At 28.3% G+C, this 16666-nt stretch overlaps 1 protein-coding gene across 1 annotated transcript; it reads right to left on the bottom strand.

Moving 5' to 3' along the window:
• Positions 1-459: 459 nt before the first annotated feature.
• On the bottom strand, positions 460-7874 carry LOC124940328 (probable sphingolipid transporter spinster homolog 2). Its single transcript, XM_047480838.1, has 16 exons — positions 7642-7874; positions 6731-6817; positions 6491-6592; positions 5738-5842; positions 5561-5636; positions 5120-5194; positions 4868-4970; positions 4740-4784; positions 3866-3923; positions 3663-3757; positions 2293-2369; positions 1751-1864; positions 1557-1676; positions 1226-1354; positions 788-866; positions 460-714 (listed from the first exon to the last, which is right to left on the bottom strand). The coding sequence occupies exons 1-16, from the start codon at positions 7779-7781 to the stop codon at positions 596-598; spliced, it is 1524 nt and encodes a 507-aa protein (XP_047336794.1). The 5' UTR covers positions 7782-7874; the 3' UTR covers positions 460-595.
• Between the last annotated feature and the right edge of the window lie 8792 nt (positions 7875-16666).

The raw sequence follows: 16666 nt of genomic DNA, 5'->3' as shown, positions 1-16666 counted from the left end.
CAAGGAATATAACTGCTTGAAACAAAGTGCTTCTTATAATTACTCACTAGAAAAGAAAAATTGGTGATTCTCAAATTCTTTGTATTATTGATTTCTTTAAAAAATTATATTTCAATGATGTTAAAATTAAAAATATTTTTTTTTTCTATACTTATTTTCTCTGTCATTATTGAGATTATAATATAATTTTTATTTCAATTGATATAAATATAACTTTTCTGAGTACTTTTTATATCAATTAATATAAAAGTATTCTTTAAATATAATTGAAATTTATCAATCATTGTGATCTTTTACCACCTTAGATTTTTTCCAGATAGCATATAAAAGTAATATTTATTATTCATTTACCTGAAAAGACAAGTAAGAATGATCAGTATATCACTCCAAATGATAGGATATTGATCTTAACATCAGAGTTCATATATATATAAGCACCAGTATTCTATTTCACACAACTGAGATTAAACAGCAGCAGCTTAGCATTGAGATCTTGTATAACATTAGATTTACATCTGAATTGCATCATCTTCTTACTTACCAATGCAAATTTCTTTCATACAAAGAAATGTTAAATTAGGAATATGATGTGTCATTAAGCTTCACCAGCCGATTCATCTCCTAGCAATGGAGTTGTTGTTGTAGAATTGTCAGTTGTCGTTGTAGGATTCTCGGTATCCTCAGTGAATCTATCTGTGGCTTCAAGGAAGATCCCTACAGGAGTAGAAAGAAGATTGTCAGATCTTGCTTTGAGAGATAGTTATGATCAGAATACGCTTTAACTTACCTGTAAACCATACTGCAGATGCCACAAAGAAACCAGATGTTAAGATAAGAGCCGAAATCCTCCAGTTGTTGATACTATCCTGCACCAGCCATATAGAGATAGGTATTAACAGAAGGGTATGAATTGCTATTCCTTATAATAATTTGGAATTCGACCTCAATTCCATTTTTAATTACAATTCTACCTCAACCAAACATAACCTTATATCAAATATTATTATTTTTATTGTTTGAAACAAAATTATATCAAATATTATTATTTTTATTAAAACAAAAGTTGTGTTAAGTCACAAGTGTCTGAACTTGGACTTAATTAGATAAAAAGCCAAGGTTGATCAAGCACTTATCTAGACTAGCTAAACTAAAAGCTCAATTCATCCATAACCATGTATGTATGTGACTTTGAAAGCATTTGAACATTTCAAACTAGTTAAATTACCTGAAGAACCCCAACAAGGGGCGAAGAAGGGACATCTCCAAATATATGAATAGAGACTGTAGACATAGCCAATGCGATTGGTCTCATGCTTGGTTTAACACAGTGAAGAGAAATGTAATTTACAGGACCCTGGAAAGCCAAATATAATTTACAAGTTCAATACAAACACACATTGAAATTCCTGTCCAATTCTACAAATTATGTAGTGTCCCTGAATTTGTCAAAGGAAAAGAATGGATAAAAACCAAAAATTATGCTCTGAACATGTTTGCAACAGAAAATGGTTATTGTTAGAATGAAAATTTGTGCTTCGTATTACATAACTAGTTACCTGTATGGCGAATACAAGCATCTCACCAATTGAAAAAAGCACCAGGAAAACATACATGTTCTTGAAGCAGAAGGCAGAGAAGCAAAAGACAGTCCCAAAAAATGTTGCTGTAGATAGAAGCTACAAAAATAGCAGAGAAACATCATCATGCACAATTTGTCCTTACAAAATAGCTTTGAATTAAAGAAATGTACCTTAAATGCATTGGGAATGGTGCATGTCATACAATCAAGGATGTAACCACCGGCTACCGTCCCTACTATTCCACAAACAACTGTAATCCCTCCAAAAACTAAGTCTGCATCATTCTGCCAAAAGTTGAATGAAGCAGAAAGGAAACTACCAAGTTAGCAAAGCAACCTTCTTTAGTATAGAATGTTTGATTAATGATGAGTTGAAATTGTTAGAATATATACCTTCTTTAAGTACAGAATGCTTGATTAATGATGAGTTGAAATTGTTAGAATATATATGTAAATAAATATTATGTAATTGTGTGATTTATATATTGTATAGTTAAAGAGTAGATTGTTATGTAATTCTATAATTTATCTACTCCATCATTAGAAGATAGATTGTGTGAAGATATATTGTAATTGTGTGAAGATATATTGTATATAAAGAATGTATAACAACGAAAATAATCAAGGAAATATAGGCAAAATCTATTTCATGAATATGTATAAGTAAAACAGATATAGGAATACCGTTCAATATTAAATTCAAAAAGGAATACCATTTGATATATCAAATAGCCAGCTTTTGGCCCCCAGTAAGAGTATGCACCTATGACAAAGTTGTATGCAATGTAACCTGCAGATGGGAAGAAGAAATTATTTTTGAGAACATTATGACTTTAACCTTCATATAAGCCAAAATATCCTACTTTATTTTTTATAATATTTTATTAAAATTTAAAATACCTTGTACCCAAATAAACCACCTTTTTCATCAGTTTTTTTTTAAAATAAACATTCTGTTTATATGCAAACAAAAAGAAAGATTAAACAAGCTCTTAATTATGAACAAAAATCAACTCAAGTATAAATGCCTATGAATTGTATATTCCTATGTGACATTAAATGGAAAAAAAAAATGGCCCATGACAGAGCACAATAGAGATGCAGGATTCAGGTAACTGAAACTTGCTTGAGAAATGGCTTCCGCCGACTGTGTTTACATCGACCAAATGAATTCGGAACTAGATATTCCTTACTATACTCATTATTAGTTAAATGTTATATATGATTATTTGTCATATTAGGATTTTACTAAATCAAGGGATAAACATTAACTAAATGTCTCTAAGAATCCTAAACTGTAAATCCCTAATTTCTAGGTTATTTTTTTGCTACCAGAGTATATTCCTTGGTAGAGGCTAACTCAACCCCACCTTAAATTAGGGCGTTCTTAGTGGGAATAGACCTTTGGTCTCTTAGGTAAGACTTGTTCCACTTGAACTACGTACTAAGTTGATGTAATATGAATTCTCTAATGGGGAATAATCAGTGTTCTAAACGGCGGTAGGCGGTGGCGGAGCGACAAGTGACTGCCTACTGCCTCGGGTGCCTAGGCGGTGCCTAAGCGGTGCCTAGGCGGTTGAATATAAATATAATAAAGATGTTCTATAATTATCATTTTACTAAAAAGTCAAATTAATATTCTCTAATATAGTAACATTTAACAAAAATAAACGAGCGGGAGAAGAGATAGATGATTAGATGATCTAAGAAGATGTAGAGATGATTAAGGAGGTGAGGTGAGGTGAATGAGATAAGAAACATAAAAGAAGAAGATAAATGAATTGGAATGTAAAAAGTCATTTCAAAATTTAAATAAATAGTGGGTGATAAAGAGTTTTTTTTATTAAATATATATATACATATATTAATATTAGTAATTAATTAATTAAAAATAATAAATAATTAAATAATTTGACCGCCTCATGTATAGGCGGAGCGGTGTTGGACCGCCTACCGCCTAGGCGGCCGCCTCGACCGCCATTTAGAACACTGGGAATAATATATAACACTTTTTTCTTCAATATTTGATTTCAGCAGGACCTATTTACCTCACTGCAATAAGAAGGAATCAAGAAACACTTACCTAAAACATTTACAACATAAACTCTTTCCAGTAAAAGGACTTTAACATCTTTCAGAAACCTTGAAAACTGATCCTGGCTAAGAGATTTTTTAGGCCTGCAACAGAATAAGATTGAATTTTCAAATTGCTATACAATTTGCACAATAACATTCATATGTTCAAGTATCAATCTCTAACTTATGGGTTTTGAAATTTAGTTTGACCTTTGACTGACAAAGTTGCCATTCATGGGCAGTTTACCAACATCAATATCTCCACCATCTGCAGAGTCAATAGTATGTCATAACATAATATTACACAATTTGACAGACATATCCATTATGCTATAAGATCCAAATCTTCAATTGTTAACCAACATGGACCAATAATACCACACTAACAACCAAAACTTCCTACATGAATAACAACGTTCAAACCAGAATGAGTAAGCTGTAATATTTTGTTTAAGTCACTAGTCCATATAATGTCTTTGAGGTGAATGAACTTGGGTTGAAACAAATTAATTGAGGAAAAGAAAGTCCATATAAATGACCTTAAAGGTCTATGTTAGAGATTTATCCATTCCATTATTGAGGCTATTTGGAAACTTATACTTTGTCGCAAATACAATTACTATATCGTTGTAAAATTGTCAAAGTTAAAATTGAAAATTATATTTTTTTCTATTTGGTATAAGATTGTCTTTTGGACCATGATCCATATATTGTGATTTTTTACTTCATTGGTATAAAGAATAATGATCCAGATCATAATGTGATTGTTTCCTTTATTGGTTAGAGATTATTTATGGATCATGATCTAGATTATTTATTGTATCATAATCACTATCAATCATATATGATTGTGATAATATGTAAATTTTTTTGGATCATGATTCATATCATAAAATGTGATAAAATAGGGTCAATGTGAAATCAGATATCAAGATAATTTCCAGTTTTCATCTGGTCATCAGTCGAAGCATGAATCAACTCAATCACATCATAACTGTGCAAAATAAATACTGACTTCAAAACAGAAGGGTGTCCAAGAAAATCACTAATAATTCCAAGAAAAACCTCATGAAATTTATCAGACCTTTAACTTTTGAGGCTTCCTTCGTGGGTCCAGATGAGGCAAAGCCTGCAATGTATAAATGTGTGAGAAGTAACAAGAACAATAAGATAACCAGATGAAGCATAAGAAATACAAAACATGATATACACCTTTCAAGTGCAAAGGTTTCATGACAAAACCAAGAATAGCAAATGGGAGCATAAAAATGGCTTCTCCAAAGAATGCATAGCGCCAACCAAAGTGACTCCCAACCTACATAACAACAAATTTCAAAGGAACTATAGGTTAATATTGGATTATCTTTTTATTCTCAATGAAAGAAATGGACATGTAAAATAGCTAAAAAAGCTATGTAAGAATCGGAGCTATTCATTGCTCTAAAAATGGCTAAATATACTTACAAGTCCACCATAGACATACCCCAAAGCAATTCCAGCTGGTATACACATGTAAAAAGTTGCAAGCCAAGCTGATTTCTGTTAGAGAGAAGTGGCTTTGTAAATTATCAGAATAATCTTTAAACAAAATACGCAACTTCACAGAAGGACAAATGTATTTTCACAGAAATTGTTCTTGCAAATGTAAAAGTAGTCTATTTGGATAAGATGACAAAAATATCCTTAGTATTTAATGTTTTAAAATGTTATGAAAAAATAAAGGGTAATTTAATATTTTGGTTGATGATTTGAAAACCTTAGTTGATGAGATGGTGGTTTATTTGGAAATAATCCTACATACACATCAAGCAAGCTCTTAGAGATGTTGGTCTAAGAAAGAAGAAAACTCAAAATCATTTTTACTGATACCATATAATGAATAAATACAGTGAAAAAGGATGGAACCTTGGCAGGTGGAGCATTATCATCAATGAATGGAGCTGCAAGACTAATGAAAGAAGCCTCGCCAATACCAACTACCCTGAAAAGAAAACAAAACAGGAAAATCAATCAGAAATTGGGACAAGCACTAGACCAGAAACTCCAGAAGGAATTCTGTTGGTGTCAATGAGATACACTTACATGCGGCAGAATGTCATGGAGAAGAAATTGAATGATAATCCACAACCAGCAGCAGCGAAACACCAGGCTGATAAACCAGCTCCAATAAGCCTGAAAGGATTAACACTGCAGAAAGAAATGAAAGCAGGACAGTAATGAAGTCAGTGAAAAGTTATAGAAGATAACTTCAATTTCAGTTCCACCACTAGAATGGATGGAGAAAAATATATGATATAGCAAAATGAAGCTCAAATTCTATTACTCAACCAAAAAGAAGAAAACTCAGTTAGATAGGTAAGAATATGTAAACTCATTATCTAAAATTGAACTGTAATTTTGTAACAGTTAACTTTGAACATGGTAAATTATGTAGATTTTTTTATTCAGACACTTCTATTAATAAGATATAACATATAACTAATTATAATAATATTAAATTTTAATTATAACAAATTTGATAATTAATTATGCATCGCGAATTTTCTAAATTTATCTTATTTGCTAAAATAATGAACAGGTATGAAAAGTGTATATCATCAAAATGATCATATTTATATCATATAAACCCCATTCCATGATAAACTCTCAAAAATTATTGGGGACCTTGTTTTTATAAACCTATTAGGGCATGATGATTGAATGGAGCATAGTCAAGCTTATCAAAATGAAAAAAAAAAGAAAGAAAGATGATGAATCTTTAGAAGTTATACACTAAAATCCTTAGAGTATAACAAGGCTAAAATCCTTAGAGCATAACAAGACTAAAATATTTACCTCTTTGCCAAAGATGCAAATACTGGGGATGCCAAAAGAAGTCCAACCATGAAAGCAGAAGATATAATACCATCTTCAAAATTACTCATTTTAAACTCAGTCCTATTCGAAACATGTATAGAAAATTTAACCATGTTAGAAAACAAACAGGAAAAGAAACAATACATCATCAAATAATATATATCATGCATATAAAATCAATGATGAGTGATGACAAGCATGCATTGAACATAAACTTACGTAATACCACCATTTACTCCATTGCTTGCTATTACTCCTCGATCCACATAATTTATCAGGTTGATTGAACAAAATATCAAAAGTAGGCTGCAACCACAAATGTCAACAAAAATGATCAAACAATGTATCAGGAATAGTTTCTAATAATCTATAACTATATAATAAACAATTATTGCAGTCCCCACATGAAAGTATATTTCTACATACATTACAAAATCAATGCAAACAGATTTAGGCCTTATTTTCAAATAACCCATATCCAATAAACAATCTATACATTAATCAGATTGCAACATCAACAAAAAACACCCTCTATTTGTATTTTTTTTAAAAGATATTATCTATTCATTATATATTTATATCCCTAGTGTTATTTTTACCCAGATAACCTGATTTTCTACAACCTACACAAAACTATATTATTTGGAAATAACCACTTGGTTATTCAAATAACACCATATCAAACAATCCCTTAAAAGTATTTCTAGACATTCAAATTTCCACAGAACAGAATGTTGGTGGGTCAAGAAATTATAACTAACATGTAGCTTGTAAGAAGAACTACTAGAACCAATAAGCCCAAAGTGAGGTCTTGGAAGAATCAACTACTTAAGAACAAACCAATACCATCTTTAATAGCAGTTCTAACTGCACATCATTTGATAGCACTATTCCACGATCCATAAAGAGGAAGGGGGAGTTTTCAAACAAACAGAAATTCCATCCCAGCCTTATGTGATCAAACCTCCCAAAAGCAAAAGAATTACTAAATTCAAATCAAGGAAACCTAGAAATTGCTAAATTCTGATAATTCTTTAGAAGTTCTCCAGGGAGAAAAACAAATTAGGTCGAGATAACCACAAGCTAACTGATTTCACATAAAGTAATGATAAAATTGCCGAAAAACGCACGCCTTGGGGCTGAACCAAGAAGGCTGAGACTGAGAGTCGCTGAAATCTTTCCCCATATCCTCTTTCATTGCCAAACTGGGAACAGCCACCGAACGATGATTACGTTCTTTCCCAGCAATTGGCTGTTCCAAGCTTGCCATTATCGCCTATATATGAAGCTCTCTCTTTCTTCATGTTTACGTCTATTATGTATATATCTGATTTTGACTGGTAGCTCGTCGGAAACATTTTCTTCAAGGTTAGATGTTCATTTTTATGAATAAGCTTATAGAAGAAAGGTATAAAAATAAAAAAAGAACATATTTATTTTTAAATTCAACCATACTTAAACATCATTTTTATCATATTTTATAATAGATCAATTTTTTTAATTAAAATATTAAAATAATTTTTTCTTTATTAATAATTATATTTTAATACATTTAAATTTTTCTTTTTTAAAAAATGACTCACCTCTTCAAACTCAACACATATCTACATTTTTTAAATAAATCTAAATTTATTTAATAAACCCTCTAAATTAACAATTTATTAATAAAAAAAATTAGCATAATGAACCTACTTTTAATAAGAATTTTTATAGTGTCAATTAAACCTTTTTTTTATAATTTAGACAATATTTGTTTATACTTCAATTATTTTGATTGTTTTTAATTTTTAATATATTTTTAAAATCTATACATATATATATAATGATACTTAATTTTTAAAGTTTTCGGATTGTCGGGTCGAGAGCTGTGGTTAATTTGGATATTTATGCGAGAGTAATTGGATACTTGGGTTGGATTGTGGGTTGACCCGCCCATAAACTTAAAACGGTTAAAAATAAATTTAAAAATGTTATTTGTAGGTTTCGAACTTACAACCTAACAAAAACAAGTACAACCCTTTAACAAACTAGACTAACAACACTTTTTATTTAAGATTCAACACCAAATTTGATGAACGCGAGAAATTTTAATAATAAAAGTTTAAATTTTTAACTAACTAATATATATATATATATATATATATAATGATGCTTAATTTTTAAAGTGTCCGGATTGTCGGGTCGAAAGTTGTGGTTAATTTGGATATTTATGTGAGAGTAAATGGATATTTGGGTCGGATTGTGGGTTGATCCGCCCATAAATTTAAAACGGTTAGAAATAAATTTAAAAATGTTATTTGTAGGTTTCAAACTTGCAACCTAACAAAACAAGTACAACTTTTAACCAAATGTGATTGAAATGTGGTTTGTGGAGAGATAATAGACCGATATCATTTGAAAGTGATTAATAAATATGAATCATATAATTAATTGACCAAAGTGTGAGGTCACGAAGCTAATTATTAAAAAAATATGAATCAAATATTTGATTGACAGTGTGAAAATGTAAAGTCACGAAATGAGAGATTCATTCGGAAAAAATATTTGATGAAACATGTGAGAAAATAAGTTGTTTATCGAAGTGAATAAAATGTGGAATGAGAGCGTTATATTTTTTATTTTAATAATTTTAAGCATTAAATAAATATTATTATAATTTTTTAATTTATTTTATTTTTATCATTATCCGTGTGTATCGTACGAAAATTTTCCTAGTTTTAATAAATATACTTAAACCGGGTTTGTGTGAGATGATGCTAATTTTTTATATTAAATATATATATATATATATATATATATATATATATATATATATATATATATATATACTTAAAAACTCATTATTTTATTTAAATATTGTAATGGAAGTATTAAAATAAATATTTTGTTTATAAGAATAAAGTATTTTGAGAATAATACTATACAAAGAGTTATACTCAATAATATTACTGAGGCTTTGTTTAGATTTTTTTTTAAGTAAGAGAAAATATCAAATGATGGGTGATGATTTTGAGGGAGTAATGATTATTTTTAATAAAAAAAATTAAAAATATTGATATATATATATAAACTAAAATAAAAAATAATAATTTAAAATTAAGATTATTTTAATATTTTAAATAATAAATTAAGTGATGTAACTAATAAAAGGGAGTTAATTTAATTTTTATAAGGTTTTAAATAAAATTTCATAACAAACAAAGCCTAATAGTAGAGTACAAGTAATTTAACCAACAATTATTCAAAGATTGAAGATTGTTGGGTTATTAAAATATTATGGTATCTGTCTGCTCCATGAATATCTTGGGTAAGTATTCAAACTAGAAAACATAAATTAATAAAATATTATGATTATATATATATAGAATAATAATTAATGTAGGAAGTTTCCTTTGAGATGAATTTTAGTGTTCTTAATAGTATTATGATGAGTTTGTTTCTCCAAGTATAGTATTATGATGAGTTTGCTTCTCAAGTATAGTATTATAAGTATTGATGGAGGTGTATTATTATTATTATTATTATTATATTATTATTATTAGTTTTTAACGTTGCAAGCTACACATCATTATTGTGTTTGGTTGATAATAATATTTTAATATGTTGTTTTTTTAATAGAGATAAATGTTAAATTGAGTGTTTTTAGAAGATTTTATTAAATTTAGTACCCTTTGGCTATGTTTGGTAAGGTGTAGTAAATTAGAAGAAATGTTTGGTTGATGTATATTTATATATACAGTAACAATTAGGTATAATTTATACCTTATATGATGTATAATATTATAACTACTTACACTAGTTACAAGAATGTAAAAACAATTATAAAAATTAATATTCTTATTTTACCTTTAATTTTATAAAATTTTAAAATTTTAATTTCTTTATTATATTTTAAAATATAGTAATAATAATAATAAATTATATCTAAATATTAATTTAAATTTAACATTTTTATTTGATTTTTTAATTTATATTTTTTATCTCTATAAAAAATTTATATTATTTTAAGTATAAAATTTTTTAATGTAATAATTTTTGTACATAGTTAAATATAATTATTATTTAAAAATATTAATAATGTTAATTAAAATAATAGTCATATCTAAAATTAATTTATAAAATAAAATTGTATTTCACTATTAATAAATAATATTTATAATTAATTATATAAATTACTAATATTATTATTATTATTAATCAATACAACTTATATCTATATAATTTATTTCTAAAACTAATTTATAATTATAACATTCTAATTTCAAATGTTATTTTATTAAAATTATTTTTATTATTATTATTTTTAAACAAATAATTAATATTATTTCAATATACAAATATTTATAATATACATAAATTTCAAAATTAAATATTAATTAATATATTAATAAGTTTTATTTATATAATTATATAAGTTAAATTATAAAAAAGTATAGATAAAATAATGTAAATCATATAATAATATTATTTATTTTAAAAATATATTTATAAAATAATTATATATTATATTTTTATAAAATTTCATCTAATTAATAATGCAAACTATTTCTAATAAATATTAAAATAATAATTTAAAAAATATATGGTTAAAATAGTATTTTACATATTTTACTATTTTTTATACCACCAACCAAACACAACTAATAAAACATATATAATTTATACATATTTTTAACTCAAAACCAAACACTAATAACCTATATAATTTATACCTCTTATTACCTCTTTATAATTTATACCGCTTACAACTTATACCTATATAACTAGTATATCGTATCATTTACATATTTTTATATTTAAAGTTCTCCTTTAAAAAAGTTGTCACATTTAACACTACACAAAAGGGAAAATTTGGGAAATGATCAGCGCCTAATAAAAATTGCGCAAATGACCACTTTCCATTTTTCAGACGAAATACCTCGTCGCGTCATGCGACGCTGCTTCGCGTGATGCCACGGAATGACCTTCGAAAAGTCCAAAATACTCTTACTATTTAATATAACTAGCATGTAGCCCATGTAATTCCACGAGTAATTATATAAAATCAAGAAAAAAATTACTGGTGAAAATGTGATAGCATTTTTAATTTAATCTTACATATATATCCAAATTAACCACACAGTTCTCAACCCGGCAATCCAGACACTTTGAAAATTAAGCATTATATATATATATATATAAATTAGTTAGTTAAAAAGTTAAACTTATATTGTTAAAACGTCCCACGTTCATCAAATTTGGTGTTGAATTTAAAATATAAAATCTTATTAGTCTAGTTGGTTAAAATGTTGTACTTGTTTTTGTTAGGTTACAAGTTCGAAAATACATATATAATTTTTTTAACAGTTTTAAATTTATAGGTGGGTCAACCCATAATCCGACCCAAATATTCATTTACTCTCATATATATATATATAAATTAACCACAACTCTCGACCCAGAAATTCGGACACTTTAAAAATTAAGAATCATTATATATATATTGTTAGATAAATTTGACCGGTCAATAAGAACTAAACAAAACAAACTTATTTTGCAGGAACAATCAAGAAATCAAGCCTATAGAAGAAGCAAATGACATATCTAAAACCTGAAGCTATCCAGTTGAACTGAACAACTAGTAAACATAATCAGTTGAAGTGAAGAATACAATCAAAATCCAACGAGAAGACTATTTAGAGAAAGAAGTCAAGGATATCAAATTGAGAACAGTTTACAAATTGGTGCAAACAAATACTTTGAGTATATGCAGAAGATTACATCAAAGGATCAGACTGTGACATTGCCATATTCATACAAGTCTGATGATACGCTGCAGGCTGCAGAAGATTGCCTGAAGAAAAGTTACCATTTTGGTATAAGTCAAAGGAGCAACTTCCCAGGTGCAGACAACTGTCCAACCGACAGTTGCTATAATGAAGCAAAGACAAATGAAGCCGGTCTGATTCATGTCTTGGAAACCAAAACCGCATTTAATGCTATGCTGATCCTCTACTCAACCAATCAGATTCAAGGATTGCCCTGAAGGTATCCGTTGAAGAAATGTGACCGTTGACACATTTCACCTATAAAAGGAGAAGCTGAAGAAGCTGAAGTAGCAGAGTTGTGAGCGAACAAGTTACGAAGTTACAAAGTGATCAAAAGCCCTTATCTCTCTAAAAGATTCAAAGCTTAAGTGTGCATTTGTGAAGTGTATTACAATTCATGTGAGAGTTGTAAGAGTGATTATTGAGTAGTAAATAAGACTCGATCGTGTATTGTGTGTGAGTATTCCTTAGTGAATATCCTTCTTGTTGTTTGAGAAGAAGGGGTGACGTAGGAGTTTTATCTCCGAACATCCATAAAAACCTGTGTCTTGTGCTCTATTTCCTGTCGGCTCCATATCCGAACCGACTCATATCATTCTAACCGCCTCACTAATCTTCAAACCGATATTCTCCAAATCTCATCTCTATCCATCCTGTGTGTGTTGCTTCAATCTGAAACAAACCACTTCCGCACTTGAACACGGTTCAAGGGTTTGTGACAGCTTGTGTAGTATTGAAACCGGTGTTAATTCTTAACCGGATTAGCGCCAACCGTTGAGTGTTGTCAGAGATTATCTTTTAGCCGGACCCCGGTCCACTATCGTCGATCTAGATCCTAACATATATATATATATCCCCTATTTTAAATTTTTTTCTTCCCCATCTTCTCCTCATCCTCTCTCGTCCCGGTCTTCTCCTTCTTCTCTCTATATAAACTCAAACCCTAAACGGTGAAGACAACCATGAGCGATCGAGATCGAGGCGATGATGCTCATTTCAAACACAACGACACAACCATGAGCACGAGCACGATGGAGGCAACTGGTATACTTCTGTTCTCTTCTTCCTCAACTATTGTTTGTTGTTTGTATAGTTTTGATAGCATGACATAATTGTTTATTTTGTTTGGTTTGTTTCTTAATAGATGCAATTGTTCATTATAAAAGGTATGGTCGCGAGACAATCATTCTGTCGTGAGACGTTTGTGACGTCGTGAGACGCGACCATACCATTTATAATGAACAATTCACGGAGGCGCATCACGGTCGCGGTACACGAAACATGGAAGGCGGAGAGGCGGCAGCACAATCATGACACACGAAACATGGAAGGTAAAGAGACGACACACTCGTTACGCGAAGGCACGCTCGTCACACGACGGCACAATCGTCCCATGATGGCACAATCGTCCCACGACGGTACAATCGTCCGACGACGCCCTGTAATGGTTGAGTTTTCATTTGAGCAGGCAACATGGAGATTTGTTAAGTAGGATAGTATGCAATCAGTTATGGCTTTCAAGTCCAAGGCTTAATGTTATTTTTTAAAACATTTTAAATTATTTTTAATAGATCTCTTATTTCAATTTAGGTTGATTTTGATCTAGACTTGAACTAGAGACTTTAATATGGAATCAAATCTACCTAATTATTCTTTTTAATTTATTTTTAAACTTAAATTTGGATGAAAAAGTTAAATCAGCCAAAATTCATTTTTTAAATAGTTTATAATTGGATTTTTTTCTTTTCTATTTTATAAAAATTAGTCTTATTTTTTTTAAATTAATTTTAATTGACTTAGTTTTTTAATTTTTAAACTCAATTTCTTAATTATTAATTTTTTAATTTCAATTTTTAATTTTATTTTTCAAAATTTTACTAATTTCAATTTAGTTAATGGAATAAATGGGAATATTAAACCCATCAAACTATACCTGAGATGCCATAACTCAATGGCTTTTGCGTAAACAACTTTATTAAATTTGTGACGGCTTGACATTAGGGGTGGACATAAATAATTTCACAAGGCTAAATTAGTTATACTTATACTATTTTTTTTAATTAAATAAATATATTTACTAAATAAAACTTGATAATATAAATCGAGAAAAATACCTTAATAAATACAATTACAAAATTATTATTGTCAATGAGTCAATGCAAAAGAAGACAATTGTATTCTACGAGACTCCATTTGTTGAAAATATTGCAATATTTGTTCATTTTCAATTGTTGAAAAAATTTCTTTGTTGAAAAAAAAAATCTTTTTTCAACATAAAATACTAAACTAGCATTCATCCATTTGTCTCACATTCGATTACGCAAATCAGTCTTCACCGTTTTCATTGCAGAAAAAACTCTTTCAACGGATGCAGTTGTAACTCATTATGTCCTAAAAAAGGTAATCCCATGTCACATTTAACATGACTGTTAAACAGGTGCGATAATTAATTTATATATCACGACCACGACCATGTGTTCGTAAAATATTTCCCACGCTATTCTATCTCTTATAAATGCATCATTTACACTTTCTCTATTTAAAGGTTTGTAAAGGTAATACCAAAAACAAAATGCTGGATATGCTATATTCTAACCATGTGTATTTTTTTATACCAAATTGATTGAAAACTCCTTTCCTGATTACATTTTTTTGGATATAAATGACCATTTAATTGACATGGCCCTCGAAGAACATATTCTCTTCAAGCTTGATCTCGAATAGAAACATCAAAACTTTCAATTGATTTCCTTAATCCCGGATCACAGATAATTTCACCTAAATTTAAATCTATATGGGGATTGATTTTCTATTTGTTCAATAACATCATGATCATTAGATGATGAGAGAGGCTCAGATTGGGAATGAGAGGTAGAAGTACGAATTAATTTATAAAACATCTTCAAATCCTACGTAATTGAGAAGGAAAATAGAATATGAAATTTTAAAAAGTCATTTTTTTTCAATTTGTTGCCTATTATCAACTATCAAACAATCAATCAGACCAAATTTTGACCATAGAGTAGTTAAACTTAAAACAGGAAAAAAAAACCTTCAAATTCCTAAACCCTAAATCACTAATTAAAATTGGTTACCACTTACTTAAAAACCAAAACTCTAAATGGTTAAATCCCTAATCCAATATTATTGTTCGACTATTTAAATACGAAATACCTGAAGAGAATAAGGCATCAGATTACAATCGCCGTCTTAGATTACAGATAGTTAATGGCTGAAGTGATGAATAAGATCACTAGCTGGCTAACTGATGAGTGCTAAACTAGGGCTGCAAATGAGACGAGTCAAGCTCGAACTTGTTGGAGCTCGAGCTCGACTCGAACTCAAGCTCGAACGAGTTTATAAATTTGAGCTCGAGCTCGAGTCGACTATTTACCTATAAGCTCGGCTCGACTTTAAAAAACTCGAACTCAAGCTCAAACTCAACCAAAATTTATTTTTAAAATGAAAATATCAAATTTTCATACATATTCAATATTTAAAATATAATATTTTAAAATAAAAATATGAAACAATCATAGCTATTTAAAATTCCAAAAACATGATAATCCAAAAAACATCAAACTACCATTATTAATCAAAATTTTAAAATATAAAATTCTAAAATCAAAATAAAAAACTATATAAATTATTTGAACATTTAATATATTAATATTTTTTAAGTCACGTTCTTCAAGCATAATACAAGTACAACTACCATCTGCATTTAATAATATGACATGTTTAAGTTTAAAAATAAATAATATAAAAAATACATGTTAAAACAAATAACTAAAATTTAGCTTACTTTAAGGTTAAATACCGATAAAAATAAATTCAACCTGTATATATATATTTAAATTATTTGGGTACAAACATAATAAGAATTTATTAACTTATTTATAACAAGAATATATTAATTTATTTATATATTATAATATATTATTAATCTTGTAAATTCATTTTTTCTCTCAACATATTATATATAATATATACTAACTTTGTTTTATCTCTTCATAATATATATATAAAATATATACTAACATTTTTTTATCTTTTATTATATATAATATAATATATTTTCATTTTTACTATAGCTATTACTCCTACTTTAAGATAACCTTGATATTTTTTTTTTGTATTATGAGAAATTTGTGCTTATATAGATCGTTCATAGATCTATATAAAAAAACATTTTATATATATTAATCAATTAGTCAAGAACAAAATATTATTGTTTTTATATTATAATTGTTTAAAATATATAAAATATTAAAGTGTGTCTTGATTTAATAAAATATAAATATTTAATATTTTATTATATTAATTATATATATATATATAATAAAAT

Source organism: Impatiens glandulifera, chromosome 5 (assembly GCF_907164915.1).
Source record: "Impatiens glandulifera chromosome 5, dImpGla2.1, whole genome shotgun sequence".
In the NCBI taxonomy this organism is placed as follows: domain Eukaryota; kingdom Viridiplantae; phylum Streptophyta; class Magnoliopsida; order Ericales; family Balsaminaceae; genus Impatiens; species Impatiens glandulifera.
This window is presented reverse-complemented; position numbering and strand designations above follow the sequence as displayed.